Source organism: Heliconius melpomene, chromosome 19, assembly GCF_056956725.1.
Source record: "Heliconius melpomene rosina isolate 202511_hmr_F chromosome 19, ASM5695672v1, whole genome shotgun sequence".
Classification (NCBI taxonomy): Eukaryota; Metazoa; Arthropoda; class Insecta; order Lepidoptera; family Nymphalidae; genus Heliconius; species Heliconius melpomene.
In genome coordinates this window covers 11671567-11688928 of record NC_140407.1, presented here as the reverse complement: position 1 = coordinate 11688928, position 17362 = coordinate 11671567, and the positions used below count along the sequence as shown (strand labels likewise).

Sequence of the window (17362 nt, the reverse complement as noted above, 5' to 3'; positions counted from 1 at the left end):
GTAAGATAAAAGTATGAGCTAATTTTAAGAGAAATAAGTTTGTCAGTTTAAAAATAAGATTAAAATATTTTTTTATATACTACATTCTGACTCAGTAAGAAATAAATAAATAATAGAAATAATAAGAAATTCAGAAGATTTTTTTCCTATAAGGTAAAAAAAATTGCAAAATATCACACATTATTTACTAATAAATAATAATGTATGTGTAATTAAATAAAATAAAACTATTAAACTACGATTTTATTAGGAACGTTTATTAGAATTTAAAATGTCACATCATTAGGAAATTACATTTAACCAGGTCTTTCTTATTAAATCGGCGGCCTTCTCACCAATCATGATTTCAGCAACATTTGTTTTTCCACTGATCGGACGAGGTATTACACTAGCGTCAACTACTCTTAAACCGACCACGCCATATACTCTTAACTCTGGATCCACTACCGCATCAGGGTCACTCTGAGGCCCCATTTTACAAGTAGATGTCAGATCTCGCTGAGAAACGACCATAGTTCTTATGGCACATTCCCAATATGTTTCGGAATCTGAAGGGTAGTTCGAACACGTGGGGTAGGGTGGCAAATATAACGAGGCCCCGTGTCTTCTAAATGCTTCAGATTGACCTAATTTAATGACATACTTGGCAGCTTCTCTTAAGGAACCTAAATCTGTAGGGTCAGTTAAATAATTGCCGTATAATTTAGGATGGGAGAAGGGACTCGTGTCGCGAAGTTCTAAGTAACCTTTGGATTTTGGTTGCAAGAGTGTAGGTATAGCCTGCCACGTATCAACGTGATTCAATTGCGCAAACGCATAATTATACGTTTTATCCGATATTCTCCAACTTTTTCTAATTGCACCACCAGCGTCAAGTGTAAGGGATCCACCGATACTGGCCAATTCAATATCTGGTAGGTTAGAATCAGAATAAGCCGTTTTTAAATAACCTATAGCTTCTACTCCACCGGGAGTCGTTAAAAGACCGTCACCGAATTGCAACCACTGCATCAAATTTGAAAGTGTTGCAACTTTAGGTTCCATAAGACTTGCGTTTGTTGAGTTCAACTTGAAAATAACTCCGGGGAAACTAATATGATCATAAAGACTTCTTCCAACTTTTAAATCATTAAAAACAGGTATTCCGAGTGTTTGCAAATTTTCTTTGGGACCTATGCCAGATAGCATCAGTAATTGAGGTGATGCTACAGGCCCAGCCGACAGAATAATTTCTCTTCTGCAACGTACAGTTCGTTTGATGTTGTTTTTGATGTATTCTACTGCGTATGCTCTTTTTGATTGGGGTTCTATAACGATTTTTGTAGCCCTAGCTTCTGTGATAATATGTAGATTCTTACGACGTTTGTGTGGATGCAAGAAAGCTTTAGCAACACTAAGCCGATGACCTTTATTTGTAATTGTCTGTACATATCCAAAACCTAATTGTTCAGGATCATTATAATCTACAGTAGGCACGTCAAACGATCTGCCAGCTGCAAGAAATGCTTCAACTAAACCCGTCCTGAAAAAATAAAAAAAATAATAGTATTTTAAATAAATAACAACAATTATAATTAATAAAATAAAAAAGCTATCCTGGCGGAGTGAGACTATCATGTCTATTATCTAGTAAATCAACGTTTGATTGTAAAATCAATGACTTTGAGTTGGAACGGAAAATGGAGAACTGAGTGTCTTCACACTAGACCTTACAAAGCAATAAACTAAAAAAATATAATAATTATATAATGAATTCTTACTTAAAGGGAACATTTTCAACAGTCATTTCACCGTCACGGCCGTGGTAAGAAGATTTTTTGTATTTTTTCAATTCAGCTCGCTCAGACATTAAATAATAAGGCAGCACTTCGTCATATGACCTGAAATAAGAAAATAATAATTGTATTTTTTTTAATATTATTTAAAGTAAAAGCCTCGTTGGAAATATTACACTACCAGAATTTTGTATGGAAAAACTAAAAAAATGTTTTATACAATACTTCTACTTATACGCGTACTGTATTACTCCAGCCTTATACTGAGCTAGCTTAAAGATTTATAGCCGCCACTGTATATTTTCATTTAATTTAATATTCAGAGACCTATATTCGTAGAAATTTACATTTCTTTAACTTATAAATCTATTATACTACGTTATATTAAAACTATTGTATAACTATGAAATTTAATATATAAAATAATTAGTTTTAATTTAAATACCATCCATAGTTTCCATCAGCTGCAATTCTATCCCAGTCTTGTGGACGTCCCCTCGCGTAGATCAAGTGGTTTATTACACTAGAGCCTCCTACAGCTTTTCCTCGTGGAACGTAACAACGTTGCTCTTCGCTGCCTAAAATGATTTAAATTGTGATATTGAAAGTTACCAATATAAAATGATATATGTGCAAGCTTATAACGATATTTGTGTGGGCAGACTGAATTTAGTAAAATTTCATAGCATTTTTTCTTTATGATGATTTTTAGGGACAATAATCGCTGCTTGCTGTGTAGTTGAGTAGATTGCGGAACATTATTTCAAACTTTGTCTAAACAGACTTAGAAAACGTCTACATTTATATATCGTTCCCTATAATCTATAATTAATCCTTAAACACTCACTCATACAATACCTATAGGCAGCTAAATAAAATATTTCAACAATAAAACATATTTCCTAAGTAATCTATATATATATAAAAGGACTTGTCCTCACTGACTGAGGTAAGACGCACGCACAGCCGTAACCGCTGTGCGTAGAAACGTGAAACTTGGACAGATGTTTACTGTCGTAATCTGGACATCCACTAAGAAGGGATTTTGAAAAATTTTAACCCTAAAGGGGTGAGATAGGAGTTGAAAGTTTGTATGGAAAAAAAATTAAATCGGCACCGATTTTTATAAAATTTGAAATTTAGATTTTTAAAAGGATTTAATTGAACACGTGTTTCATCGTTTTCTAGAATTCTCCCCCTAAGGGTGCAAATAAGGGGTTGAAAGTTTGTATAGATTTTTTTTAAATCGGCACCAATTTTTATAAAATTTGAAATTCAGACTCTTTAAAGTATTTAATTAAACACATGTTTCATGGTTTTCTAGAATTCTTCCCCTAAGGGTTCAAATAAGGGGTTGAAAGTTTGTATGGAAAAATCTTTAAAACTCCACCGATTATTATAAAATTTTTAATTTAGACTCTTAAAAATATTTCATTGAACATGTGTTTCATGGTTTTCTAGAATTCACCCCCTAAGGGTGCAAATAAGGGGTTGAAAGTTTGTATGGAAAAATCTTTAAATCGCCACCAATTTTTATAAAATTTGAAATTTAGACTCTTAAAAATATTTCATTGAACACATGTTTCATGGGTTATTAGAATTCACTCTTAAATACGCAAGCGAAGCTGCGCGCGTCCGCTAGTTTCGAATGTTTGTATTCTTTCTTTTAAATGACGGATTATACACCCTAACTAAGAATGTTTTGTATAGTTTGATAACTGATAATATATAGCTGAGAAATATTATATTTTTAATAAAGTATACAATTCATTTATATACTAAAGATTAGAATATATTAAATTCTTAGCTATAGTCACTAGTATTTGTATAGAGCGATCTGCACGCGCGTAGTCAGGTCAAGAAAACCTAGTGTTAAGATAGCTATTACTGGCAGCGAAGATGCGATGCTTGAAGAAAAACGAGATCTGTCTACATCTATAAAAGTAATTACACGGTATATTGGATTAAAATTGAACGAAGTGTAACATTAACGATACTCTATCACACTCACTCTCATTCTATTTAACGTAAATATTAAAATTTAGTTTCTTTTTCTCAAATTAATCCATTCCTCTTTTAATAACAATAGCTTAATTTTCATATTAAATAATAAGTTGTATTATATGACACTTCTGGAGAACCCTATAAATGCGTCCCGGGTCTTTTATCCCTTATCAATATTTTTAATTGTCAGTTTTTTATTTATTTTCCCTTTTGGGTTCTCTCTCTCTGCTGTAAAGAGGACACTCACACAATATTTGGGTCACAGTTTCTGTAGTTAAAAGCTCACAGATAAGTCCTCATTACACTTGAACCTATGTAAATATATAACACGATATTAAAACGCAAAAAAAAACATTTTAAAGTTTAATCTGTCTGTTTGTCCGAGTAAATCTCTGGAAAAGCTGGACTTATTTTTATGGGATTTTCACTGTTTTATAGAAGAAGTTATGAAGCTATATATTTTTCATTTTTCATTTCCAGGGATTTACAGTGGAAAAACTACTTTAGTCGTACACGCGTACAAACATTTATGTGTAATATTATTATATAACACCATAATATTTATGTTATATACATAAACATATTGAAGTGGCTGTTTTGATTATACTAACGTCCACCCACTCTAAGTATTTGCTTTAAGTGCATTACAAATGCGTGCGAGTTATATACATGTAAATTATATCCATCCTTCAGGGCAGTTACTTTGTAAGATGCAGCATATCATTTAAATATTAGCACGTAGGATACATCAACATTTATATTTAATGTAAGTAAAAATACGACTTATTCAGCAGAAAGTGGGTAGTGTCCTAACACTAGGTTCCCGGGGTTCCCTTTGCCTACCCTGTATTGATAAATGATGAGTATGTCAGGATTCGAATTTGAGAGTATAATTATATGTTCTATATTTAAGCGCAGTTTTACTATTTACTTATGATAACAATGAATGTTTATTCATTCCTTTTTAGTTGTACTTGCCATCGCTATGTGTGTAAAAATCACATTATAGTTTTATAGAGCGAACTTTATGTTTGACCGGTGTCTTCCATAGAATTGTAATTATCATATTATTATTTATATTAATTAGTATTGTCAATTTTTAGATATTTTTTTCCGAAATAATTATTTTTTTTAAACTAGTTTTTATAAGCTATCTCCAGGCGTTGAGTACTTCCAACTATAAGCGTTGATCGATGACTGAATTCAAATAAATTTTGCAACAATTATTTGTGTAAACTTTACAGCTATTGACCGTAGTTGGAAATTAACATTCCACTTGGGACTCTTTGTTTACAGTGATATACTCGTATATCGATGTAAATGTAGCTGGTGTTACGGTAAAACATTGATAACAAATATTAAATATATATATATATATATATATATGTGAGCTTCCTGCTGTATTCCGCACACAGGCAGAAGGAACCTAGTGTCTCCGTGTCTGAAGACTCTCCGATCCCCATCTTCCACTAAATCTCTCTCTATTTGGCGGAAAATGGGAGACATTTTCAGGCGTTGCGTGTTGAGTAGCGGAACTCAGCGCCACGCTTTGCCACTATTCCTTGAGTGGGGATCGAACCCACAACCAGTCCCATTTACGGTCACACACTTGTGCCCCTACACCACCTCTGGCCCCAATATTATTTTAATAATATAAAAAAAAAATTGCCTAATGTATGCCAAATATAACTACCATCAGTAAAACATACTTTTCTCTTTAGCGTTTTAATTACTTCAAAGTAAATCAACTTGAATCGCCATATGAGATCAATTAAGATATATACTTTTAAGATTACAATTTTTTTTGCGTTTAATGAATAAATTTACCATTTCTTTAATGTCGGTGAAGTAACAAGAAGGACACTAACGGTGCTTGAACTGTATGTAGTACGTGATAAATTGTACTTGGTCTGAGAAACATAACTGTTTTTACGTAGGTCAGTTTTATTTAAAGTTTGTTTAAACTTTTCACTTACAGTCATTAGCGGGAGTTAACACTTTTTTGTGGCCTATATGAATTTCTCTTGAGAGAAAATGTTTAAATAAAAATTAAAACATTTATATAGCGATTGCGTCGAAGTGTAACCGTAAACGCGATAGGTTCTGGGTTCGATTCCAACTCAAGGTTCGAAGCCACTCAACACCCATTGCCTCCAGAATTCGGCATCTTATCTATCTTCACGTCTTAAAACTAGGTTCCCTCTGCGTACCCTGCTATGTGCGGAGTACAGAGAGTCGCTAAAAAAAATATAATATCTGGATTTACAATAGTACAGTTGTTTTATTAACACAAACTAAATCGTTATAACCTTAATAGCAGTTCTCTCTTTAAATACAGTGTGAAAACTAATATTTTCTCAATAGACGTTATTGAGGAAAAATGTAACGTTAGTATTAAAGTTAGCTCGTTATCTCGTTTAAAACTGCAATTGCAAAGGCACTTTTCGTTTACAAAATTATATTACTAGGCTTCTATTCAAAAGTTCTTGTGAAAAATAGAATAGCTAAAGTATGTTTGATCTATCGCTTCACGCAGTATCCCGCACACAGCACTGTAGGCAGAAGGAAACCAAGTGTTAAGACACTCCGTTCTCCGTTTACGAATTTTGGAGGCGTTGCGTGTTGAGTGGTGGAACTCAACGTCGCGCTTTACTTCGACACCAGAGCGAAAAAATCATAAATTATATCAAATTAAATCAGCTTCACGTTGTTTCCCGCACATTGCAGGGTAGGCAGTGGGAACCTAGTGTTAAGACTCCGTTTCAAACTCTCTGCCGACAAAGAGACACTTCTGGAGACATTTTCGTGTTGAGTAAAATGAAAATATAAATTTAAGTTAATACTTCATTTCCTCGAGTGGCCTCTAAAGTAAAATATGTTTGTTTGTTAATATATTGTGTATATATACAGTAAACTTTTACACCGACTGACTGTGTGGATTGCTAAGTGCCCACTATTACCATCTATAGAAAGTAGCTCATAAATAGTTTATAAGGAGAAAAGTAGGATAGGTTTTTCTTGTTAAGTTGACTATTATTATCTTGTTCTTAATTCCAATCGGGAAGTCAAGGGACAATTGTTTTTCGTGTACAAAACTATATACTATAAAATTAAAATTATATACTTAGTATTGAAAAGTTCTGATTATAAAAAGAATACGTAAAGTATGACCACATGTACATTTTAAGCCCGACTAACTTTTTAAAAAATGGTTCCACCTATTACATATACCTACGAGAGTCTTAGCTCAGTAATGGTTTATAAAGAGGGAAGTAGGATCCTCTAAGTATATATTAACACTAAATATAGATTATTCAGTAATTATATGCGGGCGGTGAAATGAAAATTTTCTTTGTGCAAGTCTTTGTGCTTTCCGCGAGTAAAACACTGCAGCTTACTTTACTGCGGTTAATATATGCTAAATTGTCTAAGTGCTCATTTCTGGAGTAGCTTTTAAGTTTGGAATAAACATTTTCTATTAAAAACTATTTAAATAATAAAAACTATTTTTAATTTTGATCATTAAATAGGTATAATTGTGAAGCCAGTCATGGCGCAAGGGGGCCTTCAACACGAAATGCATCTATAATTCGGCGGAGGAGCGGAGTGTCCTAACACTAGGCTGCCTCTTCCTACTTTGGTATATGCAGGATACAGCGTGAAGCTAAAGTCTAATAATAATTATTATTATTAATTCATCCTTTTAAAAATATTTACACTTACCCATACAGACACCAGGCTGGTGTTCCATAGTGTACGGCCAAACATAGTCAGTTTGTTGTAGATACTGAGTTAAAGCTGGAATGTCTGATAGTAACATTTCAGGTTTGCCAGCCTCTATGACCAGGACAGTCGCCCGAGGCTTGTCTTCGGTAAGACGAGATGCTAAAACCGAGCCTGAAGATCCAGCACCAATTATGACGTAGTCGTATTCGTCCGATGTCTCACTTAAACCTATATGAAATATTTATATGTTAGTTACAAAATAAATATAATATAATAATATATTTACCTTCATTCAGGCGAACATAAATATATTAACAAATTATTTTCAAAAATTTTATCAATTCTGAAATAGAATTATAAATAAATATTACTTCTTCAAACTATATTTAAAGCTTAGTAAATTAGAGAAATTTTTACATATTATTTTTGTAATAGACACGAACCTTTTAAGACATAAATATTTTTAAATATATTGAATAAAAGAGCGGCATGTTTAAAAATACAAAGCTTCAATTACTTTGTGGCGATACCTTAATTAATCGTACGTCCCACATCTCGCCAATTATTTTGACAATCTGACTTAATCTGTATTGTGAAATTCATACACAAATTAAACTAATTAAATGTAAGCTGACACAATATACTATTAATACATCAAATCTATGTTTTGGCCATGAATTTTGTTAAGTTATTGTTTCAAAAATAACATTGTTTTCTCGATAACAATGTTTGCTGCATGAGAATTCGTTTTTTATACTCACCTTTAGGTAACGGGTACGAGTCCCTTAAAAAGTCAAATGGATCATTCCCATTCGCGGGCGAGTAGTTCACAGCGAAGGTTTGCATCATCATATCGACTATGGGACTTTGGGGGTAGGACCAGTAACCAAATCTAGCTTTTCTATTCTGCACTTTAAGCTTGGATAAGTGCTGCCTATTTTCCAGTGAGCCAGGCCTCTCGTTACCATTGATGGGATCGCTTTTGTTGTTTAAAGGATATGGCCAAAGTATACGTTCATTTCTAAAACTTTGAACGTTCGCTTTATTTTCTTGGCTACGGTCTATATTGTTCGGTTCATCTTCCACATAAGCGAAGTTCTCATCGTCATAGAGAACTAACGCTTTCGTGTAAATAAACGCACTTAAAAGCAAGGTCGTATAAATTATATACTGCATAATTCCTGTAAACAAAGAAAAACACTTAAAACGGTATTAACTCTAATAACATGTCTTTGATTATTTATCTTATAACTCCTTATCCGTGACATAGTTAATCTTTATTTATTTTATTGTTATATAAATAAAAAAATATTTTAATAAAAATTATGTAAATATTTTTCAAAGTATTATTTTAAAGATGATATACACAATTAGAGTTACATAAATTAAAATAAGTATATTGATTAATTTATCAATTATTTCTCCTCATGAAAAATAAAAGGTCTTCTTATATATTACAATTTTTTGATTTTTATTTTGCTTTATATTTAGAATCTAAAATATTTACTCTGAAACTAAGGTCAAATGATGCCATATTAACTAATTATATTTTTGCATATAAATAAAAAATATATTAACAACCGCCAGCGTACATTTGCATATAATAGAAATAGAATTAAATTCATTTTTTTTTATTTAATTATATTGTCAAAATGGCCAAAATGCAAAAATAAAAAATATATATTTTGAAATTTTATTATTAATATTATGATCATACCAAACAAAACACCAATTATTCCCAATAACAATACTAATATTAACAAAAAATCTAAACTTACCTAATTAAGTACTTAAGTACTATATGTTTTTAAACACGATATTTCTTGTATCCCAAGAGCCACGCTGTGCTTACAGCAGACGAGCATTGAGTGACTGCTCGGTGGAACCTCTCCTGAGCCTGGCCGTGCACTTGAAATACCGCTATGTGGTATAACAACATCGGACTCGATAAATGTATGTTAGCCATTTGTTCGCGTTAACACGGTAAGTGTTTCCTTTCATTATAAAACTTGTGTACGGGGTCAGGTGATAACCAAAATGGAGCGAACCAAAAGCTCTTTAATATAAATATGTATAAAATATTTTTTTTAATATATATTTTTTTGTGTTTTTTTGTTTATATATCCATGCATCCATACCTATATTATAAATTCGAAAGTAACTCTGTCTGTCTGTCTGTCTGTCTGTCTTTTACGCAATCAGGGCCAAACCGCTAATTTAATTGCATGCATGCAATTTATTCCGCCATGTTTGTAACAACCGCCGTTGCTAAGCAACGATTTGCAAAGTTTGTTGTTAGAAAACGACACCCAAAATGAGCTTGCTTAACGCATCTCTCTATTGAAAACTGAAAATAATTTCATAAATATATTTAATAAATATTCGTATAGTTCAAGCGGGCGTAGCCGCGTTCGGGTCCACTAGTGTATATATAAGTTGTAACTGTAATTGCTTGACATTAAAAATATCTATTATATTAGGTACAAACGAGAAGAAACTTCCTAACACTTCGTTCCCTCTAGGCAAAAAGAACGAAGTGTCAGGACACTCTGTGTCCGTACGTGCAAACATACAACGTGAAACTAAAAAAAAATATTTTATTTGTATATTCTAATTTTAAATATTGGTGATATAATAGTTAGTTCTTGCCGTTACAGAGAAATGGGCGCCCAGGGTGACTTAGCAAAAGCTTTGTTTCCTAGCCGGACGGCTATGGATTTATAAAATTTAAAAAGCTTTTAATTACAGATTAAAATTGGTTATTAATTGCAGTGAAAAATAATGTATAATATTTTACGATTTATGCTTTTTTATGTCAACTAACGGGAACGTTTTACATTTTTAATAAAGGTTTATAGATAAGACAAAAAACGCTAAAAATTTTATTGAAGTTGTATTCATTAAAACTTATTTAGGACACACTTGTAATATGCTTAAAAGATTATTAACATTAACACTGATGGCTGATATATTTGGAGCCGTCGTGGCGGTGGCGGTTGTGGGTTTTATTCTTATTTGGGGGAATTATCATTTTTTACTTTTCTCGCTCTCGGAATAGAGTTACGTCATCCAACAACTAAAAAATATATAAACAGAGAACGGAGTGTCTTAACATTACTAATTAAAAAATCAACAAAGGACACATTTCAATTAAAATAACATGTTACTATTTTTAACTTACATTTTTTTTTGTACCATTATAATTCTTAACAGCGTAGACTGGAACAACTAGTATTAAATTTCTGCTTTCTCTCGAAAACAGATATTTACTATATTTTAAGAAGGAATGAGTTTAATCTTGCTTCAGCTGTATCCCATATATAGGAGCGTAGGCAGAAGGAACCTAAATGCCTAGTGGTAAGACACTTCGTCCCCATAAAGACATCCACCACATCCGTGCGCCACTTTAGAATTTTGAAGGCATTGCGTGTTGAGTGGCAGAACATAATGCACGCCCTATGCCACCATTCAATTCTTTGTTATTTTTTATAACAAAGAGTAAAAATTTTAATTTATTAACAAAAGTCATCGTAATTCAAGAAAATTGTTATAACAAAACCAACATGAAGAGTCATTTTAATTAGTAAGGTAGGTATAAAGTTTTTTACGACAATCTTTAAATAATATTTTTTTTGTCCTGATGCCACCCGGAGGGTTGATAATCGAGGCCTTTATTGGACGTCGTCGAATATATCATCTTTTTAATTCGCAAGCTGTTTTTGTTCAAAAAGACTTCCTCTATGAAGGATGATAATAATTTGTGTAATAAATTCAATATTTTATTATTTACTATGAAAGCTTAAAGGTGATTTATGTATTTAATCCTATATATAAATAGAATGAGAAGGGGCCAGTCGTGGCGCAGGAGAATAAACGTGTGACTGTAAGAGTGTCTGGTTTGGATTTCCTCTCGAAGAAATTGGGGAAAGTGGGGAACGAAAATGTCTTAAAGGTTACTGAATATCTTAACACTAGGTTCACAAGTTCCCTCTGCTTATACTATGTGTAAATATCTGTAAATTTAAAGATACTATGTGTAAATATCTGTATAAAAGGTACTCATATACTTCAATATTTGTTTCTTTATTCTGCCCTTATTAGGCGGTAATAATAGCATTGATATCCTACTAACGGTATTTACGATCACATAAACACAAACATTCCACTCACAGTTGGGGCTCATTCTCGAACTAATTAAATCTTCTCTAAAAGCCCTGTAAAATTTAAATGGGGCCTGATAGTTACATAAAAATATATGTAAGTATATGTTAATCGATTATAAAACTATTTTAGTTAACAAATAAAGAAAGGTTGGTGTGTTAAAAATACTAGTTATAACCTACCTATATTCCATAAACATATGTTAAATTAATGTATATGTTTAAAATATCATATTAATAACAAAATATTCGCAGCTGGCTGTTCATTAATGGAATAATCAGGTTCCGTTAAGTCGATACAATCGATCCTTTACAGTCTTGTACTTGTATATTTTTAAATATAGTCTGGCAAATATGTTATTGATAATGGGAAGCACGCGCGGTAAATTGCGCAGTATACTATGCGCAGAGAACGTTCGATCAGTGTTACCTGTTATGTTGTTTTACCTCACGCTTAGCAAATCACATTTACCTATACGATAATTAAAATATCTAATCATGTTTATGTTGAAGTAAATTATACAAAACGAAAATTTAATGAGGATATCTAAATATTGCAAAATAATCAGCTGTTTTATACATTGTTGTCGAGAATAAAATCAAGACTAGCCCGAAAAGCATAATAACATTTTTGACTCAATAAATAATTAATCAATTCTAAGCTTCTGCTTATATAACTAATGGCACATGATATTTACGTAGATGTGTATATACACACTTATGTACAATAAACATTCAGTGTGCATAATACAAGCTTATAAACTATGCAATATGAATAAAGAAATATCTGGCAATATTTAAACTTCTTAAAGATTATATAAAAGAAAATAATATTGGGTAAATTATTTCAATAAATTTTGAGGTACAAAAAATGAGAGTGCGGTATCCCTTTGCCATAGTTTGCCATTTGCGTCAGTGTGAGCGCTACGTCCTTACAGGAAATTCGCACCCACACATCTTTAAAGGTACTATCGAGCTCACACTATATTGTTCAAACAAGAATATAATTAATTGTAAACAAAAATGCCTTTTACCGTTTTGATTATTTGCTTTATTATTTGTCAATTTTTATTTTTTACTTTCTTGCATGCATTAATTAACGTTTTAAATAAAACGGTAATAAAATTTTGATTTAATTTGGAGATATAATTTATTAACATAATTTATTTGTTAAGACCTCTATTTCCATTATTTAAAAAATTTTTTACTTACCCATAAGTTGATTTTGCATATTGCCTAACGCCAAAATCTTGTATTTGTTTGCTTGTTTTATATATTAAATTTACTTTTTAAATTTTACTTTTTTTATTGAATTTGGATTGAGAAGATTTGTATGTGGCCGTGGCCTCATTATAGTAATTTAATTCTTTTTTTTATTTAATTTTTCAATTTACCATATGTTCATTTTGCATGTTGCTTTGGTGTTTTTTACTAATTTTTATAATATTACTAGAAAAATATGCTCTACTACGCCATTCCGTATATATGATGCTATCATATGATATTATATTCATATTTCATAGTAATGAACTGATAGCGTTGCACTCGACTGTACCGTAGCCCGGTCACACCCCGCAACGATTCCCCGCGAGCCCTTACGGGGAATCGGTCCGGCGTGAGGGGGTGTCTATGTGCAGACATCAAAATACGCTTTCTGCGCAATTTGCCGCGCGTGCTTCCCATTATCAATAACATATTTGCCAGACTATACTGATGTTTTACTTTTTTTAAAGTTTTACTTTTTTAGTCAGCCAGTCTTGGGCTTTGCAATGCAATAGGCATAGCTAATCTGCCTGCAATTACTTAGAGTAATTAATTATTTTCATTTCACCGCTGTATTAAGCCAAGGCACAGCGTTAAGTTCCGCACAACATTTCGAGTTTGGGTAAAAATTAGAGGACGGAGTGTTCGGACACTAGATGCTCCTGATTATAAATATAAGGTATATTCGGGATGCAGTGGAAGTTTGAGAACAAATAAACTATTCCGTTTATTGAACTAGCTTTAGACATATCAAGGTGAAAGTGATAACGTAGCGGCTCTCGGTTAGTGGGTCCATAGGATATAATAACGGAATCGACTTACAAACAAGTTTTTGCGAAAAGGTGTATCTGTAAAAAGCAAGTGGATCACGATCGAATTTAAAATAAATAAATGAATTCTTGAAGCAAATGGTACAAAAATATTTGAATTTTTTTTTTTATAAATTTTTATCGTCGTGGTGCAGAGGCACTAGGGTGTGACTGTAACGCGATAATTGTGGGTTCGATTCCCACGCGAGGAAATAAAATATTTACTTAAATTTATAATTCCGTTTCTTCGCTCTGGTATCGAGGCAAAAGCGCGGCGTCGAGTTCCGCCACTCAACACGCAATACCTCCAGAATTCGGCGGAAAGTGGGTAATGGAGTCTTAACATTAGTTTCCTCTGCTTGCCCTGCCGTGTGCGGGATACAGTGTGAAGCAGATTTTAATATTTCTTTATTTACTACTAGTATACTTATAGTACATACATATATATTTTTTACAGTAGGAGAAATTTTGAAAATGGTCTAACCTAATTAATTACGAGTTTTGTCTTACCGGAACAAGTCAAAATAAAAATTAATTATAATCTAAGTCTTTTTACTTTAAGTTACTTTTATCGCATTAAGTGTTTGTTACTTATAAATATAAAAAAATACATCTTTTTTTTGTAACTTTAAAATTTTATAAGCTTCAGCTTTTTACAAAATAAAAAGTGTCTTATAAAATTTACTGAAATAAACAAAAAATACTACAAATATTAAAATTCTCCGTTTTTAAACGACATCGTGAGATGTGTTTCTCTAACAAAATTTATGGCATAAAAGCATCATATCACCAGTATAATTTATTACACAAAGTGTACGCTTTTTGGAGAGTGGCATTTTTCCTTATGAGACACTGTACACATCAAAAACTTGATGTAAGTTGAATTTGTGCAATACACATACAGAAAATCTACTAGAATAAAAAAAATAAACTAAATTTAAGATTTATTAGAATATTTTGCGTATGAATTTGTGGCATTAAATATGGTTATAATTACTAACCTTAATGTGAATGCAACCGTTGTTGTCCTCGTAGTCTTATAATCTTATATTAAAAAGTAGTCTACAAAAGAGAACTTTTTTAATTTACAGTTTCATTTCTGGAGATGGCCGCCAGTTATTTTCTAAGTTGTTAAAAGCTTTACACATAGGCCACTCTGTTGCTTGTGGATATATTATTTCCAGTACCAGAGTATTATTTAATTATCTATTACTGCTAACCTATTTTCCTAGATTTTTTCTAGATATATGTCATAATTTATTTAAAAACTGAGTTTTAATTTCATAGTAAACTTTAATATATCGTTCTTAATACCTTTAAATTACCAAGCCAAAAAAATATTGTTTCAATAGTAATATAATCAATATAAATAAAATAAGTCTAAATAGTCAATTGTTTAGACAAAATTACAATTATTAATATGAACTTCGCAAATGACCTTGACGGCCATCTAGAGAAGCAACAAAGAACTTTTTATTATCAACGTAAAGGAAAGCTCACGCTCATGTAAAATTGTCTACTTTCATAAATTACTTGGTTTTCGGTAGATGGCGTTATGTGACTAAATAATGATGAAAACTGAAAAAAAATATAAGATGCGAATAAACGTTGTAGTTAAAATCGAAAATTTATTAATCATGAATGTGAAGAGTCAAATACAATTTTTTTTCGAATGGACTTTATCGGTGGTTGACCTGGGCCCTCTCGGCTCTAGCAACAAGAGAATGAGGGATCTATGTATACGGATGCCAAGTTTTATGTTCGCTCGGAAAGTAATTAAAGCTCAAGATTCTATTCTTCTAGTTCCTGATGTTCAAGTCTTTGACTATGGCGTTATGAACGTGACAGGTGAGCACCAATTCGGCAATGTCACGTTGTAAGGAGAACACACCAAGCAGATTTGTTTACGTGTGTATCGATTATAAAATTATTCCAATAGTGTAAATGTTATTTACTACTAAATAAAAATTAAGAATTTTACGGGATGGAAACGGCAGTTTAATAAACTATAATATAGATCATATTAAGCATGTATACTCGTATGTATATATTTACATTTATAATATAAATAAGCCTTCGTTTTGAATCAATCAATCAAAAAATCAAAACCAATCATAAGCTAGCTGAAGATTAAACGTTTGCATCACCCAGAATCTACTTTTGTTTTATACAATGAAAGATGCATCATATAAATATCTTGTATATATTAAAATTAAATAATATAATTGAGTGAGAACAAAAAATGTACTTTTTGAAATATTCAGAGTATTTATAGATGATAGAGACGTACTACCCACCTACAGTACGTACTTATGTAGGCAGAAGGGAAGCTTTTAAAAGAACTCATTTCTAAGTGGTTCACCTTTTGAAAGGTACTACTTGTTAATCGTTAACATTTTCCTTTGCATTCAACTTTCTACGAAAGCTGTAATTGATGTCTATTATGTTGTATAAGTCCTTAATACACTTATTTTAATATACTTTTCTCCTTTCCAAATTGAGGTCGTCGTGGCCCAGTGGAACTGCATTTGGCTGTCAACGAAGGGTGTAAGTTCGAAGCCGATTACAATATTTTATAATTATTATCAAATATGTTAATGATCAATCCATCTGTAATTTAATTTGCAGTCATTCATACATCTCTACGTATAGACGAAGGTGATCTATATATACATTTATTTATGTCACGCTGTTTCCCGCATCCCGCTAGGCAAGAGGAACCTAGTGTTAAGATTGCTCCGTTCCTCATTTTTCGTCGACTTCTGAAGGCATTGTGTATTGAGTGGCGGAACCACACGCCGCGCTTTGCCTCGACACCAGAGCAAAAAAATTAAAATATTTCTTTTGCTCGAGTGGAAATTGAAAGTCACTCAGTCATTTTTCAATATATATTTCTCCTTTCCTATAGCTTTTTTTATAATTTGTATAAAATATAGATTAGTATAGAATAGAATAAAGAATAGATAATATTAGTACAGATTAAAACCCTTAAATTGTATTCACGAGTTTCAGGGTAAATGGTAGAGAGACTTCGCTCCTAACAGTTTCTATTCACATGCCGTATGCAAGTTGAAGTTGAAAATTTCAAAGTTGGAGTGAGTTTGAGTTTATTTTGTTTCAGACTTCGACTTGCTCTATTCTCATACAATCCGCTACGTTTCGGGGCACGTACGGGTACGTGTCCGACCCTCGTTTGCCATTCTACCACAATTTTGTCCATTTCCGTAGAGAGAAGTACAATTAGAAAGTTATCAGCAAAGATACTTATGGATGAACTCTTTTTATAAGCCGTAACGACGGAGAAGTATAAAGGTTCCGTTTTTTTCTTTACAGGTACGGAACTCTAAAAATATAAAAAATATGTAGAGTCAATATTTTATTTATTTAAAACAATAATGAGATCTTATTCTGTCATATTCAAATATTTATTTTACAATATCTTATGAAAGTTTCAAGATTTAAATAAATAGTGATGCAAATTATGTAAAGTGCCAATAAATACATTAATTATCCTGCTTTGTCCATAATGAAAAATATATTCTACTATAATATTATTAATTAACTAACAAAACTAACTAACATATAAGACTTTATGAGAATAGATGTTTGTTATACTTAAACGCAA

General features: G+C 31.9%; 1 protein-coding gene across 1 annotated transcript; it reads right to left on the bottom strand.

Moving 5' to 3' along the window:
* Window positions 1-236: 236 nt before the first annotated feature.
* Window positions 237-9442, bottom strand: LOC146528761 (glucose dehydrogenase [FAD, quinone]-like). The gene is made up of 6 exons (XM_085203363.1): window positions 9284-9442; window positions 8267-8686; window positions 7503-7733; window positions 2221-2353; window positions 1761-1880; window positions 237-1522 (listed from the first exon to the last, which is right to left on the bottom strand). The coding sequence occupies exons 2-6, from the start codon at window positions 8679-8681 to the stop codon at window positions 283-285; spliced, it is 2139 nt and encodes a 712-aa protein (XP_085059489.1). The 5' UTR covers window positions 8682-8686; window positions 9284-9442; the 3' UTR covers window positions 237-282.
* Between the last annotated feature and the right edge of the window lie 7920 nt (window positions 9443-17362).